Raw genomic sequence first — 20,822 nt, 5'->3', positions numbered from 1 at the left:
AAGAGAAAAGGAGAGGGAACGAGAGAAGGAGAAAGAAAAGGAGAGGGACAAAGAGAAACTGGATGAGGAAAACATAGTCAAGGCAGCCACAACCACGGCCACCACCACCATCCTCACCATCACAGATTCAACAACAACTGCACCAGTTATTGAGGACAAAATGTCACCCAGAGCTCCTTCACCTGCCCCCACACCTGTACTGACCCCACCTGCATCCACTCCCACACCTCCTGCCTCCTCCCCGAGCAAAACCGAAGAGGTCCCAGCACTGTCCCCTGCTGCACCTCCCACTCCCACCAAAACCCCCAGCCCAGTCCCAGTTGTGTCACCCTCAGAGCGGGAGAAGAGCTGGACCCTGGAGAAGAGCCGCACCCCAGATGGAGAGCGGAGGCCCAAACCCATCCGTCGCTCTCTCAGGGAGGGCAAATCACAGTCCCTCATCCTGCTCTCAGACGTCTTGCCAGAGCAGGATGGCACAGCCACGCAAGTAAAGGTAATTGAGCAGTGGTTCTGATTGGGTTAAACTAGATATTGTATATTTTATATTGTATAGATATTATATATTGACTCGGCCAATTAATTTGACTATTTGGTTATTTATAGATTATAGACTTACTAGGCTGATTGGCTCATTAAGAGAAATTCAAAATCTGTTAACAGCATAGTTGATGCATAATGCAAATTTTCTGTTTTTAGATATTTTAAGTGCATTTTGAGTAAATATTGTGTAAAAAGTATTCATTGAATCCCTTACAATAAAATTACTGTGGCAGTATCATGGTATGTTCTGAATGTGATTTGATATAAAATTAAAAAAAACGAAATCTTTATAATATTTAATTCAAGATTAATATACTTAATATACATAGTAGATCTGGTATATCTTAGGGGTTGAACGACTTCTGATTTTTTTGAAGTCGACCTTTATGTGATGAAAGTCGAGTCAAAGTCGACTAGTCGCTGATGACGTCATTAATGAACAAATAAGTCTGGAGCTGTGATAAACAGCTTGTGCACAGCTATGGCATATGACACAGCGCTGCCCACATGGCTGTTGCTCCTATAACAGCTTTTTTATCAGTTCTTTTGTCTTTGGGTCGTTATATTTCTCACAGATTTCTGCTCATTCTAAATCAGATACAGATAAAGTAGCACAGTAAAGATTACATTAATATGAATGCATTAGTGAGAGCGATTGCGTGTGTGAATTCATTCTACCTGGCAGCGTCTCTCTACTAGTGAAGCTGTGGAATTTAGTTATTATGAAATATATGCTTGAACTTTTCCGTTTCTATGCTATTTTATTGAGAAATCACAGAACAGTGTTGACAATACATGTCCGCGCTGAATGACTCTGTGCGCGTGATGTACGCACTACTGTCTGTAGTCTATGTGTGTGCGTTACAGTGCAGCAGCGCATTAGATTAGAACGGCGATTAATTTACCTGTACAATGAGCTGTTTAAAACGTGCATTCTCCCGTTCAATTTCGAGCATCCAGTAATATAATCACACATGTCTTGTGGAGCGCTTTCTGAGTATGCATTTATTTGTCATTTGAACTGTTTGGAAAAGGGGCGTAAATGTGGAAGTCCTTCAAAGATTTCTTATCCTGTTGCGCCCTCTATAGGACCAGCGACTAGTCGACGTCAAGCTTAAAGCGTCATGGCAGAGCATTGAAGTCGACTAGTCGGTGCAACCCCTAGTATATCTTACATATTATTTCTATATCGAGAGTATTTTTCTTACCCCATTAAATCTCATTATATAAAATGAGGTAAGACAGTATCATGATACTTCAATATTTACTGTATCATGGTGGTAGTTGTTTACCATGTTCATGTACACACAAAGAAAACCATCTTACCATGGTGCATGTACAAAACTACATGGTACTTTTTTGTTGCTGTAACAGCATGTGTTGAGTTGTGTGATCTGCATTTCTTTTGTCACATTTTCTTGTTCTCAGAACAGTCTTTGACGTCATTGGCAAAGACTGTTGTTACTCTATATATAAATGTGTCAGAACTGAAATTGTCAGAGTGTGAATGTGGGTGTGATGTAATATCAGCACATCTAAAATATTTTATAAACATGATACTGAAATTGTTTTTCTTGCAGCATCTGTTGTTGCATAATATGATTTTTGTCAGCTGCTGAAAACTGTGAGCCAGTATTAAATAGTTTGGTCGCTGATCCAAAATCCCTCTGGATGAGAGGGCGCCGTCAGTTTTAGAGGTTCCTATTGACTATTTAATGTACGGCTGACTTCACTTCCTAAAAAGTGCTCTGAAAGCTCCTAGAATAAATATTGATAGAAATGTTTCTTGTGCTGTTTGTACAAAAATATTCTAAAAGGTACATTTTTGGTCACTGTCTAGAAACATGCCTCAGAGAGCTCGTCCAGCTTTGAACAGCGTCTCCATGTCATGCTTCATCGCATGGGAGTCACCAAAACATCTCCTACTGACACCAAACAGAGCCAGGTAAGTGCGGATATTTCATGCTTCCAATTTTCTTTCTGGGATGTTAAATATTTGTTTTTGCTACTTGCTTTTTGCTTTACTTGCTATGTTTTTAGTAGTGTGTTGTTGCCAAACAGTCCAACCTTTTAATGTGAAAAACATGTACCCTTTTGAACCAAATTAATTGAACAACTTTGTTATCTGAAGACCTTTTAAACTTTATTAACGGTCATAAATAATTCACTGTTATCGGAAATGCCTTGTATCAGGAAAAAACACCTTGCTCCAGTAAGATTTGCTTACTCTGCGAAAACCACAGTATCAAAATCATCGCTTATTCTTTACATGAAAAAGGGTTTGGGTGAATTAGAGATTATACACTTACTTCACTAGGCATCTTATTTAAACCAGTTTTATCCTCTTACAGAGCAAGGATGAGGAGCTGAGGAAAGCCAACTCTGAGGGTAAGACACATTTCTCAGCTACAGTATGTACTTCTCCATGCTGGGATGTGAGAATTTGCAAGATAGTGCTGCATCAGCACATCTGTGTTTTGACAGTGGTGATCTCAGTGTTTCTGCTCTGGGGTTTCAGGTGTGCCTGCTAAAGAGGGACATCATAGTGTGGCCTATGTGTGCTTCCTATGTGGTTAGGCCATTCACTGATTATGAGATGCCAAATATAGTTTCTCTTCTTTCTTTTCTTAATTCACACTGCAAATCTTTGCTTTCATTTAAATGCTGTTAAATAATCAGATATGTTTAAAGGGGTCATATGATGTGATTTCAAGTTTTCCTTTGTCTTTGGAGTGTTACAAGCTGTTCGTGCATATATAAGATCCGTAAAGTTGCGAAGACTAAAGTGTCAAACCCAGAGATATTCTTTATAAAAGTTAAGACTCGTCCACACGTTCCTAAAATGCCTAATTTAAACACGCCCCCACATATCTACGTCACTGTGTTGGGCGATTTGCATAACACCGCCCAAATGTTTACTCAAAGAAAGAAGGCGTAACTTTCATTCTCGCTGTAGTATTGTTGCCGCCGCCACCATCGTGTCATGGAGATGCTGTGTTTACAAATATGGTAAGGAGCGTAACATTTCCGTCACACGCTTGAGGTATTCGGCCAATCACAATGCACTGGATAGCTGGCCAATCAGAGCACACCTCCCTTTTCAGAATGATGAGCTTTGTTAGAATTGACATGTTTCAGAAAGAAGAGCAACAATAATGTACTGTATATGGAAAATAACATATTTTCTTAACCTTAAACCGCGTAAACACATTGCATTACACCAAATACACAAAATAATGTTATTTTTAGCATCGTCATATGACCCCTTTAATTCCATTTAAATGTGTTTGTATCTATATACCATCTCTCTATATATACCACACATCACTCTCACATATAAGTCTAGCAGAAGGCCATATGTCTGCACATAATGCTATGATTAAAACAAACAAACAGCAAGAATACCTTGCAGCATTGTGTTAAATCCAATTTAAGGGAAGTTTCACTGTTTTCAGGTTCAGCCATAAAATCCTTTTCCTTAAGCTATTTGCAGTGTATTTATTCTTATGCATTAGCACAGCTCAGCATGTATTTTATGTGCAGCATTTTCTGTTATTTAGTACACTTTGCTTGCTTTTTAGGGGCAATACTTGACAAACCTGAGCCGCCACCTACATTTATGAAACCTCGCACAATGTCCACCTCATCAGGTAAGAAAGGAATCACCCAGCTTCATTTAATTTCATCATAGCAAGGCACAAGTTGCGATGAAACGAAAGTAGTGACAGATATTTTCCTCTGTGATGTAGATAGAAAAAATGCAGGGCGAGGTTCTAACAAAAGAAATCTAGCATACATCACCAGAGAAAAGATCTCGAAGATTGATTTATGATATTTTGATTTACAAGGTTAAAAAAGGAAATATATCAATAGATAATTTGTGCACAATAAGATAACATGCATTTAGAAAATATTTCAAACCTCTTATTTTCTACAGACACCAGGCGACCAACCCGAGTGACCCAAAGTGTTACTGACTTCCACCGTACTGAAAAGCCGCTACTTCCAGAGCGTCCTATAGGCCCATTGCCCCCTAAACCGGCCATGAAGCCCATTCTGCTTCCTGGTAGTGAGGCAGCACAGACGGCCACGCCCAGTCTCAAGCTCCCCAGCCCCTCTCAGGATGGCCAAGCAGAGGTATCCGAGACCATCTCTCTCTCCCAGCCTCAGGAGAAAGATCCTACAACCCCATCTCCCCGCAAAGAGACGCCCCCAGCCCCCTCACCACGGAGGATTCTCAGAACGGATATCAGAGAGCGCTCAGAGAGAGCACAATCCGTCACTGAAGGTTTGCCTCTCTGTCAGTCTAGTGGGGATGATGGGGCATGCAGGCTTTGGATGGCCAGTTTTTACATAACGCTATTTTAAACTTGTTTTTAGAAGGATAGTGAAAATTTAAACTAAATGAAAATGATCTAAATGTTTTCTCATCCCCTGTTGAAAAAAACAGCATATGCTGGTTAGGTATGTTTTGAAGCATGGTAGCTGGTCCTGCTGAGGACCAGCTCTTAACCAGCTCAGGACCAGCTTAAACCAGCTCATGACCAACTAAGGACCAGCTTAAACCAGCTCAAACCAGCAGCCATTCTTCAAAACATACCTAACCAGCATATGATGTTTTTTTCAACAGGGTCCTCACATCTTTTCGAATGCTATTTCAGTATGCAGATATTTTTTCACAGAGCTTGGTAGATTACTTACAAATTGTAGTCCATTACTGATTCCAAATTACATGACAAAAATTGTAGTTCGTAATTCATTGCCTTACACATTTTAGGTAATATAATCGGACTACTTTTAGATTACTTTCAGATTACTTTAGACCTATTTCGTTTATCACATTGGTTTAAATAGGATAATCTTGTACCATATTGATATAAAAATACAAAGAGTAAGAAAATATATTCCATTCGTTGTTATTAAGAACATGAAGTTCATTAAACATGACATGACGTCAAGGTTTCCCAAACTGGGATTCGTGAAGGAACTGCAGGGGGTTTGTGAATTCAATGAAAATCTCATAATTAATTAAAACATAAAAATGTAAAATAAAAATAAATAATTTTAAAATAACATCAATTAAAATAAAACACTTACTAAATAAAAAAGAGAAACCTTTCAACGTCAGAGAACCATGAGCATGCAAATGTATTTTAAATTTATTTATTTTAAAATCTCAGGAGCACATCAAGTAAATATATTAGGTAAATGAGGTTCAGATGACAAATATAGTTTGGGAATCCCTGCATTATGTAAATAACGTGAATTTTTGCACTTTAATGTGTTTGAAAGACAAAGGCCTTCCAAAGACATAGTAATACATGATTAAATAACCTATATTTGATAATTCAAATAAAAATTTAAGTTTATCAGTAGTAATGCTGAAACACTTCTTAAACCTGAAATGATTTTTGTAAATCCAGTGGCCAAATGCTGTGTGACTGGTCTTTGTGTGAATGTCCACAAAACTGGAAAAATTTCTGAGTGTATATATTAGAAAGGAACATTTAAAAGATGAAAAAGCGGAATTAGGGAGAATCGATAAATTATAAATAATTTATTGGGATTGTGTGAATAATATGTAATCATGTAATCAATAAAAAAGCAACTGTAGTCTGATTTACATGTAATTACATGTAATCGGTTACTACCCAGCTCTGTTTTTTCAGCTGAACATTTTTTTGTCCATACAGTGACAGTCTGTCAAAATCCTTAGCTTATTTTGTTTTAGAGAGGACACTATTATTAGTAAATAAATACCGATTTAATTGTCTGTTCCACTTCAGAAAACTTCAAACATAGCACATCATCATATGCACTTTTGTGAGCAGGTTCTTTTTAATGAATCAGCACAACCAGTGTAGTCTGATTTTCAAAATGAACGATTCCTATGAGCCGGATCTTTTAAAGAAAAATGTAAGAAGGCAAGTTACCATTCAGATTTTTTGAACATCCCTTTAATTTATTCACAACCTATCTATCTCCTGTTCTGTTTCTTACTTTTCACTTTGTCTCATGCATGTACACAAGATTGGCCTTTATGATATCCATCACCGTCTAAACAAATTTATAATACTAAAGTAGGGCCACATAATGACTCAACTAGTGTCTGTTTTCATTCAACACCTCCCTCAAAGCTCTCAGAGTCTGCCGGCTCTTACAGGGCTCGGCCGAACACAATTCAGTTAGCCCTGTCCCATCAGTCATGTAATTCAATGCTTGTGAGGCCAATGCAGCAAATGGGCCCTGATGAAAATGCATTCATTCTTTGAGTGTTGGTCCAAAATACTCTTTGTAGCTCCAAATGTTATCTTAGCGCAATAACCACATAACTGAGAATATGAATATTGTGATAATGTGATAAGCTGAACGTCCCTTGGCGGTATCAAGTGTTGTGTATGTGTCAGCATTTTCTGTGGACAATAAGCAGCCAGTCATTTTTTTCTTGATTTTCATTCAAGTTCCACCCTACATCCATACATCCCGATACAGATACTTTTCTCATTTGTGAATCTGTTATGAACCTTGTGATGGTTCATATCTGTGGCGTGGTGGTAGCACATACACTCATGACATAAAGGGTCACAGGTTTGAATCCTGACTGTATTGTTTCCCGATTTCCCTCATTCCCACTGTCAATCCTCCCCGTCATATATAATAAAAGGCATAAAACAGCCTCGAAGACCCTGCGCTGTCTTATATTCATGTCTTTTATAAGAACGGACACAGTCTGACCGTATTTCCTCTCATAGAGACCCTCCCTATACCACGGCCCCGCATGAAGCCCTCTCCCCAGCGCCGTGCTGTGTCTGTCCATGAGGACTCTCTCCTCCAACACGCCGCCATGCTTGACCCTGAGGGTGAGCATCTGATGTCTCATACCTGTCACTCACAATATGTCAGTTGCATTCACATTTACGTGTTTCTAAACAGCGCTCTGAATAATCCTGTTCATGTTAAATGAGAGCGATGTTTTGAATAAGATGATGTTGCTAGCTGCTGATGTTATTCCTAGTCAGGTATTTTAAGGAGGACGGACATTGTCATACTGGAGAGTATTTTATTGGAGAGAATGTGTCATGCAACTTTTTGGAGGCAATTAGCATTTCGCTATTTAGCATTTAGCATTGACAAAAGTATTGGGACACCCCCTTCTAATGAACAGGTTTGGCTACTTTAGTCATTTCCATGAGTACAAATCTTAATGTTAAAGCATATAATGATATTCTAGGAAACTGTGTGCTTCTAATTTTATAGCAACAGTACACTGGACAGGACACTTTTCTATTCTAACATGGCAATGCCTCTGTGTATAAGACAAGGCTCAAAAAGAAATGATTGATTCAGTCAGTGTGGAAGAACTTGACTGGTCTGCATAAAGCCAAGTCCTAATCTCAGCTGAACATCTCTGGTGTGACTTTAAATGCAGACCTTGAGCCAAAAACTCATCACCAAACACCAATGACTTGTACATGTGGGAACAGTCATTTTAGACACTTCCAAAACTGTTGCAACAGAGATGGAAATATAATTTTTAAATACATATATTGTGTTTCCATCTTTGTTGCCACAGTTATGGAAGTGCTTTTATCTGTTCTAAAGAAGGGGGTGTCCCAATACTTTTGTCCATATAGTGTACATACCAACAGTTGGGGTTGGTAAGATGTTTTCGAAAGAAGTCTCTTGTGATCATCAAGGCTGCAATTATTTGATCAATAATACAGTGAAATTGTGAAAATATTACTACAATTTCAAATATGAAATTTAAAAATTAGTTTTCAGCAGCCATTGCTCCAGTCTTCAGTGTCACATGATCCTTCAGAAATCTTTCTAATATGCTGATTTGCTGTTCAAAAGCCATTTCTTATCATCAATGCAGAAAATAGTTGCTGATTAGTATTTTTGTGGAAACTGTGATACATTGTTTGACGAATAAAATAGTTCAAACGAATTGCATTTGTTTGAAATATAACTTTTTGGCAACATTAAATTAAATTAATTAAATTAAAATAAATGTCTTCACTACCATTTTTGATACATTCAATGCATCCTTGCTGGGTAAAAGTAATAATTTCTTTAAAAAATCTTACTGACCCCACACTTTTGAATGGTATAGTAAATGAATTAAAATCTAAAAGACATAGACTAAAAGACACAAATGTTGATGCTGATTTCTTGGGTTAAAACACAAAATGCATTTCTTTCTGTTCGCTTTTTTATTTTTTCTGCAAGCAACAAATCTACTGTATGGCACTTTTCAATAATGCCAGTTATTATGGCCTCTCTTAGAGCTAAAGGCTGTGCTGCCAAGACGGCAGAGGTCACCGGGGCGGAAGCGAGTGAACCTGGGAGAACTGATGCCCTGCTCAGAGGATTTACCAGAGGGTGAGGAAGGTGAGAGGAGGAAGAGATTAACTCTACTCCAACACCATGAGAAGAAACCTGAGATGTATATAGATGTATTTAAATCTATGCCTATATAGTAACTTTCTGTAAAATTTTAATGTAAATATAGTCTATAGTTTCTATAGTCTGCGTGAGATATTTGTGTACCAAACTATTTATACAGTTTGTACAGTACTTCAATTAGGTGTCGTGCTTACGTGTCCATCATGTGCATTCACAGTGAAATCTGGGGAAAAGGAAGACGGCACTGGACAGGTCGATGAGGCAAACAGCACAACAGTCACAGACAGCCAATCAGAGCAGAGCCCATCCGAGCTCAGCGAGCAAGTGACCAACCAGGAGAGGGGGGAGACAGTCTCAGAGGAGCACACAATGCAGGGAGAAACATCAGACCAAAGAACTGAATCCCCTTCACCTGAGATGCACATGGACTGACCCTGCGCAAATCTATTTTCTATCATGTGTACCTTTGCCTTGCACGCCAGATTATGTACAAAAGGATTAATTATGAACAAATGCGTTTAAAAAAAAAAAAAAAGAGTAAATCAACACCTATACTTGTTAATAATGATTAAAAAGTGAATTCTGTTCGTGTCATTACGAGTCCTGGCTTTTTCATGGATGCGAACATGCTTGTCTCTCTTCCCTTTCTCAAAAATACCAGTTTCTCTTAGCTCAACTCGAATGTTTGGCAATAAAACGCTTGGCAGGGATTTGATTAAACTTGAAGTGATAGTTCTAAACCTGTATGAGTTGCTTTCTTCTGTTGAACAGAACATATTTTGAAGAATGTTGGTAAAACTAAAACAACAAAAAAAAACAACAGTTGACAGTAACCATTGACTTCCACTGCATTTTTTTTCAGATACCATGAAAGTCAATGGTTACCGTCAACTGTTTGATAACCAGCATTCTTCAAAATATGTTCTTTTGTGTTCAACAGAAGAAACTTATACAGGTTTGAAACAACTTTAGGGTGAGTAAATGAAGACAGAATTTTTTATTTTTGGGTGAACTATCGCTTTAAAGCAACTGTATGTAGTTCTGTCAGGACCACTATCGTCAAAATGATTGACACTTAGCATACAATTTGGTTTGGCGGTATGGTTCTGTTCTGGGTAAAAACTCCCGGCCCATCCATGCAATGAATGAGCAGGGAGAGCAGCAATTATAACCCCCCCTAGGCTAAACAGAATAGAACAAAGCAGATATCATTAATGTACTTAATGATATTTAAGTGTGTAACAACATTATTTAAGATAAAAGGAGTCTGATTCAACGAGGGATATCAGAAAGCCAAGTCCTGACTGTGGCGAAAGGAGGAGTTGGGGATGGAGGAGGGCAATTTGCTCATGAGCAAGTGAAAAAGCTGCTAAATAATACTGAACAGAGCTTATATAGGAATGCCGTGATAGGTGTCGTATTCCTATAGGTAGATGTGATAAGCTGAGAGTCAGCCGATGCAAGCTTGACTCTGTTACCTGCCAGAACTAACGCTATAGGCTTAATTTTGGGGAATTTTGGGACTTTGGAGCCCCCTACAGGTAACAGAGTGGAACTAACTGTCGAAAATATCTGATTGTCGTAATTACAGTAGATACATGTACCATGTTTCTCCTCTATGAAAACCCATTATAAATGAGGCATTTGTTGCATCCAGTGGGGACATAATTACGGATTATAATGATTTATACTGTCTTTTTACGCGATGCGTTGCATCGCACCACGTAAACATAAAACCATGTCTGCATTTGTGATCGGAGAAACGACAAACAACAAGTGCTACTCTACACTGCTCAAAACTCGCGTTGGAATCGTCAGCGACAAATTCTTTAAATATAAAAAACGTACTTACAGTCTGTGAGTCACAACAGCCGGCATTGTAGTCTACTCTACCAGGATCAGGAAACAGTCCTCCATCAAATGCGCTGCACACATCTGAATATTTGGCTTGAACTGTTCTGGAACAGTGTTGTAAATACAACTTAACCACTGATTTCTAGTCATGTCCTCTTTTGGAAGGCCAAACAAAGTAGTTTCGCTTTCACAACGAAACAGCGTCACACATGGTGGCCTTGAGTAAGCGGAGGCCTAGAGTGAGCTGCGGCCTAGAGTGAGCGGAGGTCGGCTTGAGTGAGCAGAAGCGGGCGGCGGATTCGACGAAGGAGCGTCCGGCGGGCTTGCGCGCCTTCACGACATGGCGGCGGCGGCAACAACAATACTACAGCGAGAATAAAAGTTATGCCTTCTTTCTTTGCGGCGGCGTTATGCAAATCTTCCCACATCGTGACGTAGACATGTGAGGGCGTGTTAGAACGAGCCGTTTTAGGTAGGCGTGGTTGACTCTTAACTTTTATAAAGAATATCTCTTTGGATTTGAGACTTTAGTCTTTGCAACTTTACAGATCTTCTTTATGCACCAAGAGCTTGTAACACTCCAAAGAGAAAGGAAAAATTGAAATCGCATCATATGACCCCTTTAAAACATGTATTACATCATATGAATTTTATGAAATAGCTTTATACTTCATCTACAATGGCTAAAAAGGAAAGGAACTTAGAATTATGAAGTAATTTTTGAGATTACAAAATACATTTTGGTTGACCTTTCAGGTCATATTACATGACAAACACCAGCCAAATGCTTTCCTCTTATATTTAAGGTAATTATGAAAATGACACTAAAATCAGTGTTTCCAAACCTGTTATGGTAACTAACGGCTTTCATATTCCAAAATACTGTTCTACTCTTCTTATTATAGGCCTAATGTTCTTTTATTCTAGTTTAACCAGGCTCTGTTAGCAGAAAAGCCCACATGCTTTGAGTCATCATTCCATGTGTGTTTCGACAGCGTGTTACTCCCTCCAGTACGCAGCAAGTGGCGGGTGTGCAGATTTGGCCGGTGAATGTTAATGGAACACAGGAGAGCCATCTGTGAGTGTGGAAGTGCTGGAGAACACAGAAGCTGCACTAAACCACAGATGAGAGTGGCGTGAGTAAACCACCCTCCATTTATACAACCAAATTGTCTTTACTACTCTTTCAGCAGTTATTTTCATGTCCAAAGCACACATTTAACTTACTGGCCAATATTACACCAAACCCACAGGACAGCAAATCACAATAACAAGGGGGTGTTATTATAATCTAAACCATTTTATTTCATGAAAATACTAGCAATTGGCACTTATTATACAATAAGGAAATTAAACTTGCCCAGAAAAAGAAATAACCGGAAAGTATCACGTTGTAAAGAGTAAATCCATTTCTCAAGAAGACCATACAATCAAAGACAAACCACAAAAACAATGAACAGTCACTCCACCAATGATTGGTCTTTAGAAAAATAAATCCATTTGTGCAATTGAGAGACCATAGGCTCAGACGAATAAAGCATAGCTTTCAGTGCGTCCCACTAATGTTAGAGCTCCAGTCATAAAAAGATTAGTCTGATTTACATTTACTCACACCACACAAGTTTTGAATGAATCTTCCAGAACACAAGAACTTCCTGAGGGCTTGAATATGGGAGAACACAAGTCTACAAATGCTTATACTGAAGAAATGTGAAACTTATATTTGAGAAATAAGTTTGGTTTAGATGTCAGGCTAAAAACTCTGCTACTGTGTGTTAAGATCATATTCATATCAGTTTCAGAATTACACGTCTTGCTGATAATGTAGTTACTGAACAAGAAGACAGGGAGAACATCTACATGTGTGAGTACATATTTTTGCAACTTAAGCATCTTATTTTATATACTTCTGTACATACACTTGGGTTTCTGATTCTGATATTATAATTTTGTACATTCTATAGTAATTCCGTTTGATCTTTCCACATGAGATTTTTCTAAAAATAACAGTGTCTGCGATGTATAACGGCTGTAGAATAGTGTTCATCATTTCTTTGGTGAAGGTTTAAGTGATTCTACGATGGATTCAGCTGAAATCTGTTTTATATTCACACGTTAGGCATAAGAGGTGAGGCTGCCACATACAGAATCTTATGGGCAAATAAGTGTCAAAGCAACATTTTATCACTCTTAATATATACAGAAATAACAATGTGAAGGCCAAATCCTGGAGCCCACTTGAAAAACAAATTCTTAATGACTTTGAACGTAAAAACAGGTCACAAATATGTAATTTAACCAACAAAAGCTACTTAACTCCAGCAGGAAATCTTACGCCATGAAACGATTACAATGTCAAAGTCCACACACAAGTGTGTTCAACTGTAATCTCTTGAAATATGCCCACAGTCAGAGGCATATATACATATAAAACATTGTGAAGTAGAGAAACAAATTTAAATTTCTAGCCTTTGGCCTAATGGATTCATATAATCAGTGCAAAGTGAATGCAAGTTGATCCTCTCAAGCATAATTTATGGGCAAGCTGGAATGGGCTTTAGTATGTACATCAAGTGAGTCTTTACCTCATCCAAAACTTTATAAAAGACAAATTAAGTGTTAAGAAAGGAAAATGAAAAGAAATCAACCAACAAAATATCATTTATAATGATTAATTAAAAAAAATACACATGTGCAAGATGACTCCACCTGTAACGCAAGGCTAGCTCTGCTTTAAAGGTAGTGGTAATGTTTCCTTTTCAAATGAAAAGTCCCATGTTACTCGAAGAACTCATCAGAAACCCGTTTGGAAAAAATACCATAGCTCTGTATCAAAGGAAACAAGTTGTTGGGACTGTTTGGGAAGTAAGGCCTCCATGTTTTGCATATGACGCCCAGGTGACTGAACCGCTTCCTCTCCTTGTGATGGCAGCCTGGTGTGCCAAAGTCTTAGTGCTACAGGGTAGCCAGCACTCTGAAGAAGGAAATGATAAATACACACAACGACTGTCCTACTCCAAACACCAAGGCCTCCAAGGAAAACATGCTCTTCCCAGCCGCTTTATAAACTCCTGCTATGGCTGCACCTGTAAGACATTTATATTGATATGTATAGCATACAAGTAAAATATTTAGTGACTATTTAATCATTAAATGTCAAAATAAATGACTAAATACCAACATTTTGTATGTCTAGATCAGGGGTGTCCAATCCTGGTCCTGGAGGGCCAACGTCCTGCAGAATTTAGCTCCAACTTGCCCCAACATATCAATCTGGAAGACTGTAGTGGCGCTTTTCCACTGCATGGTACGGCACGGTACGGTTCACTTTTGGGGGGTTTTCCACTGGGTACAGTATCTGGTACTTTTTTCAGTACCACCTCGGTTGAGGTTCCAAGCGAACCGTACCGTTACCAAACCGTGATGTGTAAACTCTGCTGATCACTGATTGGCCAGAGAGAATCGTCACTACCTGCGCCGCTGAACTTGCAACACGAGACACAACAGAACCGCTAGATTTAAATCAGCACAGCCAGCGAAGGATCGAATGCAACTGTTTTGAATGAGCGTACATTTTAACAACCAAATAATGGCTGTTTCGTGGTCTGTACAGACATTCCTCTCGTTAATAGCAGAGGAGCGGATCCAGCGAGAGCTTGATGGGGCGACGCGGAATGAAAAAGTTTTTCAGGAGTCACGGCAGTAGAGGTGGCGCAGCTATAACGACGTGAATAATCCCACCCACTCTAAAGCGGTACTAAACTTCAGTGGAAACGCGAGCCGAGCCGTGCAGAGCCAAGTCGTACCACGCAGTGGAAAAGCGCCATAGTAATCCCGAAGGCCTTGATTACTTTGGTTCAGGTGTGTTTAATTGGGGAGCTAAACTCTGCAGGACAGTGGCCCTTTAAGAGCTGGATTTGACACCCCTGGTCTACATGCTTTTCATATTCATTATGACATATCTCAGATGTAGCTAGATCAAAAAAACAAGCTACATACTAGTAAGAACACCTCCAAACAGCGGGCCGGTGAGGCCCATTAGCAGGATGCCGACTGGGAAAAATCGTGCCATCTTATGTCTGCGGAGGGTTGCCAGAGCCAGGAGGGCAGCAGGCAGGTGGAACACCAATGAGGAGACAACAGCCCACAGGAACACCCCATACCACATCTCTGCCAAAGCAAGACATCACATTCAGAAACACATTCAAAGCCTGAAGATCAGGCAACAGTCTATCAAACCTCCCCACACCTGTGATGTAAACATCTCCCACGTAACCTTAGAAAAGATCTCAATGACTGGCATCGTGGAAATTTGGACTGTTTGTTAGTGGTGAAGCGTCATTAGTTATAATACATTACAACCCTGTAATACTGTAAATTGAATATGGAAATATGTAATTAAATCACACAACTTGAAGAAGATAGACAGACAGACAGACAGACAGGTCAGGTAGAGCGATGGATGAATGAATGGGTAGACAGATAGACACACAGATAGGCCTAAATGTTCAGACAGAATGACAGGCAGACAGATGAATAAATGAATGGATTGACCGATGCACACATAGATGGTTAGACAGATACATTGATATATAAATAGATGGATAGACAGATAGACATGGATATAGATAGAACAACAGTTTGATAGATAGACAGACAGACATTACTAGTAGCTTATAGAATGACAGAAAGATAGATAAATATCTATCTACCGGATGTCTATCAGTTGATCTGTAATAATATCTGTCATTGTGTCTGTCCGTCTAATGATAGACAGAACAGACAGATAAATGTTTATATGCCTATCTTTCTGTAGTAATATCTGTCATGCTGTCTGTCTAAAGATAGATAGATAGATAGATAGATAGATAGATGTCTTTTTGCGTATCTCTATGTAGAAATACCTGTCCTCTGTATGTCTGTCTGTCGTTCTGTCTGCCTGTCTATAGATATACTAACAAACAAGATAGAACTACTATGCAGGTAAATAGACAGAAAAACAGACAGTCATATAAACAGACAGATAAAAATATCTGTACATATATAAAGTTATTGACCGTAATTTCCCAATAACACCATAATTTTAGCAAACACAAGCATCCAAACACATTTAACATTAGCCGGACAAGCTAACAAACTAGCATTAGTTGCTAACCCATTATCCGTTTGAAAGCCTGACCGCTTTTCAGTGCAATGCGAATCATACAACACAATAATAGTGTCAGATAGTAGTACTATCATAAACCGATCGAAATGATGTGTGATGTCTGCTGTGGTGTTAAAACTCACCGGAAAAATCGCACAGAGAGGTGTCGTTCCTCCCGCAGTTGGTGACATTTTTCCTCGGCACCAAATTCAAACTGAGGATCTGCTTCACGAATCCTACGTTATATTCGTCCTGCATTTCTCTTAAGATCAACGGCGCGATCATGCGTGAGGAAAGTGTCAAATCCGAATAACAGCATTAGAAATGGAATGTGGGCTTGAGCTGAGCGTTTGTTTTTAGCACAGATGCTCATCCATCTGCATGAACGTCCATTTGAACTGCGGAAACCCGATGAGATGAGTGCGCGGATTTACTTTCATTAAACTGAAAGCACTGTCAAACTACCGATGCTCTGTAAGACCGTTCAAAAAACGAGAACAATGTAATTTTAACGACCACAACTATGTCTGGTTTGAGATTATCTTGCTGTCACCTGCGATTTGCGACAGGCGAATGGGCGGGGCCTGTACGGTTTGTAGTATGTCCCTTCTCGGTTTACGTAAAAACTGATTCTCACTTCAAATGGATAGAATGTGAAAGTTTAAGCTGAAATGACTAAATTGAACATAATTTTGTTTTGTTTTATTATAATTTATATTTAATTTTATTTTATTCCATCTTATGTTGTGGACTGTCCATAATAATTCAGTTTATTATCGTTGTTGTTGTTAATAAATATTTTTAGTTTTTTAGCACAAGGTTGGTACATTAAAGATAACAAAAATACAAAGAAATTATAATAGAAGAGACAGGAGGGCAGAATTGTATTACTTTTTAATTAATTTGATTAATTTCTTTACTCTATTTTAATTTGATATATTTATTATAATGACCTTATAATACAATATTTGACCTTTATTTACCTTTAATAATAATAATAATAATAATAGTAATAGTAGTAGTAGTAGTAGTAGTAGTAACTCAGTTTATCATTGTTGTTGTTGTTTTTAATAATTTAAAAAATATTTTAATAAATTTTTCTGTCATTTATTTATTTATTGTCATTGTAATTAGCACAAGGCAGCACATTGTGAAAATGTATATAATATTTATGTAATAGAATACAAGAGCAAGGAAGGCAGAATATGAATAATTTTGTTATCGTATTTCAGTTTGTAAGTTACATTTTATTATTAATTTTAGTAATATTTTACCTTTAATTATCTTCAATAATAACAAAAACCTAGTTTATTATTGTTGTTGTTAATTCATATTTTTAAAAATATTTTCTGTCATTGTTTTTTAGCAGAAGGTTGGTACAATCTAGCAAAGAACTTGAAGTGGGAAAAGGCAGAGAGTATGGCAAAAGCATTCGCAAAGATACATAGTTCGGAAAATCTATCAGAGGAGGAAAGGAAAAGAAGAGAAAGTAAGTTAAGTCAATATCCAGGAATAACAGAAAGGAAGGATGAAGTAGATAGCACAACTAATGAACCATTTACACTGGAAGAGATGATGAGAGCAATAAAAAGATCAAAACCATCATCCCCAGGGAAAGATAAGATAAGCTATGTGATGTTAAAAAATTGGGGGAAAGAGCGCTTTTGAAGTTACTACAACTTTATAATAGAGTATGGGTGGAGGCAAGATTGCCAAAGGCTTGGAAAGAAGCAATAGTTATACTGATAAGGAAACCTTGTAAGGACCCATCACCAGCTATAGACCGATAGCCCTAACATCCAGTATATGCAAGATAATGGAGAGAATGATTACAGAAAGATTATCATATGAGCTTGAGAAGAAAGGTAAGATGGCAACCTATCAAAGTGGGTTTAGGAAAGGTCGAAGTACTATGGATTCTGTGATCAGGCTAAAAAATGAAATAAGGACAGCTCAGGCGGATAATAAAGAGGCAGTTATTGCAGTGTTTTTGAACATAGAAAAAGCCTATGATATGATGTGGAAGGAAGGAGTGTTAATCAAGTTGCAAAAGTTGGAGATTGGAGGGAGAGTTTTTAATTGGATAAAGGACTTTTTGTTTGATAGGAATATCCGAATTGGAGCAGATTTGTCAAATCAGTACACTGTTGAAAATGGTACTCCTCAAGGAAGTGCGATGAGCCCATTACTATTTATAATAATGATCAATGATATCTTCTCAAATGTACCAGCTGGTATAGGTAGGTCTCTTTTTGCAGATGACGGGGCCTTGTGGAAGAGAGGGAGAAATATGGAGTATGTGGAAAGTACAAGAAGCTGTTGATGAGGTGCGGAATGGGGTTATGAGTGGGGATGTAGTTTCTCAGTGGAAAAAACTCAAGTTGTTTTCTTTACCAATAAAAGAATTGATGAAAGATTGAACATAAGGTTGTATGGTAAAGAACTAGAAAGGGTTGGAACGTTTACATTTTTAGGGGTGCTTTTTGATTCCCGGTTGACTTGGGCAGACCATATTAGAAGAATAGAAGATAAAAGCAAAAAAGTAATAAATGTTATGAGATGCTTGACTGGTAGAGAATGGGGTGCAAGTTGTCAATCATTCAAAAGAATTTATGTGGCTATGATATGATCTATGATGGACTATGGCAGTATAGTGTATACTTCAGCAGCTAGGTATCTTTTAAAAAAACTAGACCTAATTCAGGCACAGGCATTGTGAGTGTATAGTATGGCTTTTAAAAGTTCGCCAATTTCTGCAATACAAGTAGAAATGGGAGAAATGCCACTGGTATTGAGAAGGAGGCATTTGATAGCAAATTACTGGGATAATGAATTGCACCCCACAAAAGATGTGTTGAAGGAATGCTGGGAGAAGAGGAGAAGCAAGAAGGACCATTTTTGGTAGTTTAGGGAATGAAGTGGCAAAAGTGCTTGGGGTCTTTGATATGAAGTTTAGTCCTACGGTAGCATATTCAGTCATAGCCCCATGGAATATTATTATTCCTGAGGTAGATTGGTATCTCTTAGAGATCAAAAGGAAAGAAGAAGAGGCTGATTTAGTAGGTGTGTTTTATGAGTATGTTACAGCAGTATATAAAAACTTTACACAGATCTATACTGATGGAAGAACCCGGAGACAGAAGTAACAGGATTTGGAGTGGTGGTTCCAGCAAAAGGAATTGAAGTTAATAGAAGAACATCTAACCATTTAGCAGTATATACAGTGGAGATGCTGGCAATTTTAGTTGCTTTACGGTGGGTGGAAAAAACGGGAATAGACAAAGTTGTAATATGTTCAGATTCATCATCAGTTCTAGTAAGTTTGAGATCTTTACATTCAAAAAGACCCTTAACTCAGTTACAAGAATAACAAATCAGGGAGGCCAAGTAAAATGTTTATGGGTTCCAGCGCACATAGGAGTGGAGGGGAATGAAAAAGTATAAGGTGGCAAAGAGGGCATTGATGAAGAGAAACGTAGAAATGCAAATAAGAATCAGTAAAGCAGAAGTGAAAAGCATAATCTGGGAAAAAATAAACCAAACGTGGCAAGAAATGTGGGATAAAGAGGGGAAAGGGAGACATCTATACCAAATTAAAAATTCAATTCAATTCAAGTTTATTTGTATAACGTTTTTTACGATACAAATCGTTGCAAAGCAACTTTACAGAAAATTAAGTTTCTACAATATTTAGTCGTGACTGTACTCAAAAGAGTATTAAAGCAAAGAGGGTAGGAATTTGGAACAGGAGAGAGGAAGTTGTGTTGACTAGGTTAAGTTTGTGGGACATTGTGCTCTAAATAAAACTTTAAAAATGGTAGGGAAACACCAGTCTGCTCTGTGTGATGAATGTCAGGAAGAAGAATCAGTGGAGCATGTAATTCTTCAGTGTAGGAAATACAAGACACAAAGAGAGATGATGGAAAATAATCTTTAAGAAATATGGGTGCAGAAACTTATTTTAAAATCAACCCTAACTTAGGCTTGATTTTAAAGTAAGTTTCTGCACCCCTATTTCTTAGGGTCCCTAAGTATGACGGAAAGAGCTCAGGTTAGAGAGCTGTTAGGTTTTTTAAGGGATACTGGGCTTTATTATAGGATATGATGGATAGGTTTTTTGTTGTTGCTCCTATTCCCCCTGTTTCCTCATATCATCATCTAGAACCATACCTCTGTCCTCTGTCCGTCAATGGTGTGACTGTGGAGAGGGTGAGCAGCACCAAGTTCCTGGGTGTGCACATCACAGATGATCTCTCCTGGGCTGACAACACCACAGCACTGGCCAAGAAAGCACAGCAGCGTCTCTACTTCCTCCGCAAACTAAGAAGAGCCAGAGCCCCGGCCCCCATCATGTACACCTTCTACAGAGGCACCATCGAGAGCATTCTGACGAGCTGCATCACTGTGCATTAATCCAAATAAAATAATATAAAATGAAATATATTCATGCAACCATAAACAATGTAGGGGATTAAACAAAATTACACCTATTAAACAAATCAAATAATTTCTTGGCCTTATCACGTCTCATAATTTTCAGGACCTCTGTATACATGGCAAGCTCCTTTTTAAAGACATTAAACTGGGGTGCTGTTTTCATAACGTTACATTTGTGAATAAAGTATTTTAATATGAGGAGTAAACTATTTACAACAAAGTCTACACTTTTGTCCTCCAAATGAACTCATTTCAACATGTCCCAAGTAATAGATGGAAAAATAGATATTCTTTGTTTAATCCAATTACATACTTCAGTCCAAAACGAATTAACCAGATAACAATGGAAAAATAAGTGTTCAACAGTTTCTACATCATTATTACAAAATTGACAAATATTACAATCCACATTAAATCTTAATCTCAGAAATTCCTT

General features: G+C 38.1%; 2 protein-coding genes across 2 annotated transcripts in view; one reads left to right on the top strand and one right to left on the bottom strand.

The window, feature by feature from the left end:
* Nucleotides 1–9,519, top strand: part of carmil2 (capping protein regulator and myosin 1 linker 2) — a 51,656-nt gene extending 42,137 nt beyond the window's left edge. The window contains 8 exon segments of the mRNA XM_016494650.1: nucleotides 2–493; nucleotides 2,381–2,485; nucleotides 2,892–2,928; nucleotides 4,122–4,190; nucleotides 4,478–4,828; nucleotides 7,293–7,400; nucleotides 8,830–8,934; nucleotides 9,167–9,519. Coding sequence (XP_016350136.1) covers nucleotides 2–493; nucleotides 2,381–2,485; nucleotides 2,892–2,928; nucleotides 4,122–4,190; nucleotides 4,478–4,828; nucleotides 7,293–7,400; nucleotides 8,830–8,934; nucleotides 9,167–9,381 — 1,482 coding nt within the window. The 3' untranslated portion in view covers nucleotides 9,382–9,519.
* Nucleotides 9,520–12,088: 2,569 nt separating this feature from the next.
* Nucleotides 12,089–16,550, bottom strand: tmem170a (transmembrane protein 170A). Its single transcript, XM_016494647.1, has 3 exons — nucleotides 16,093–16,550; nucleotides 14,803–14,973; nucleotides 12,089–13,889 (listed from the first exon to the last, which is right to left on the bottom strand). Exons 1-3 carry the CDS (start codon nucleotides 16,232–16,234, stop codon nucleotides 13,759–13,761), a joined length of 444 nt encoding a protein of 147 aa, XP_016350133.1. The 5' UTR covers nucleotides 16,235–16,550; the 3' UTR covers nucleotides 12,089–13,758.
* Between the last annotated feature and the right edge of the window lie 4,272 nt (nucleotides 16,551–20,822).

The sequence above is a fragment of the Sinocyclocheilus anshuiensis genome, unplaced genomic scaffold (genome assembly GCF_001515605.1).
Source record: "Sinocyclocheilus anshuiensis isolate Anshui unplaced genomic scaffold, SAMN03320099.WGS_v1.1 scaffold286, whole genome shotgun sequence".
Classification (NCBI taxonomy): Eukaryota; Metazoa; Chordata; class Actinopteri; order Cypriniformes; family Cyprinidae; genus Sinocyclocheilus; species Sinocyclocheilus anshuiensis.
The sequence above is the reverse complement of the archived record's forward strand: the minus strand, read 5'-3'. Positions and strand labels throughout refer to the sequence as shown.

Excerpts from the sequence above, each read along its gene's own strand:
- tmem170a (XM_016494647.1), bottom strand. The coding sequence starts at position 16,234 with ATGATCGCGCCGTTGATCTTAAGAGAAATGCAGGACGAATATAACGTA. Across the intron at positions 14,974-16,092 it reads CTCTCTGTGCGATTTTTCCG|AGATGTGGTATGGGGTGTTC; the intron begins GTGAGTTTTAAC and ends TTGCTTTGGCAG. Across the intron at positions 13,890-14,802 it reads GTTTGGAGGTGTTCTTACTA|GTGCAGCCATAGCAGGAGTT; the intron begins GTATGTAGCTTG and ends AATGTCTTACAG.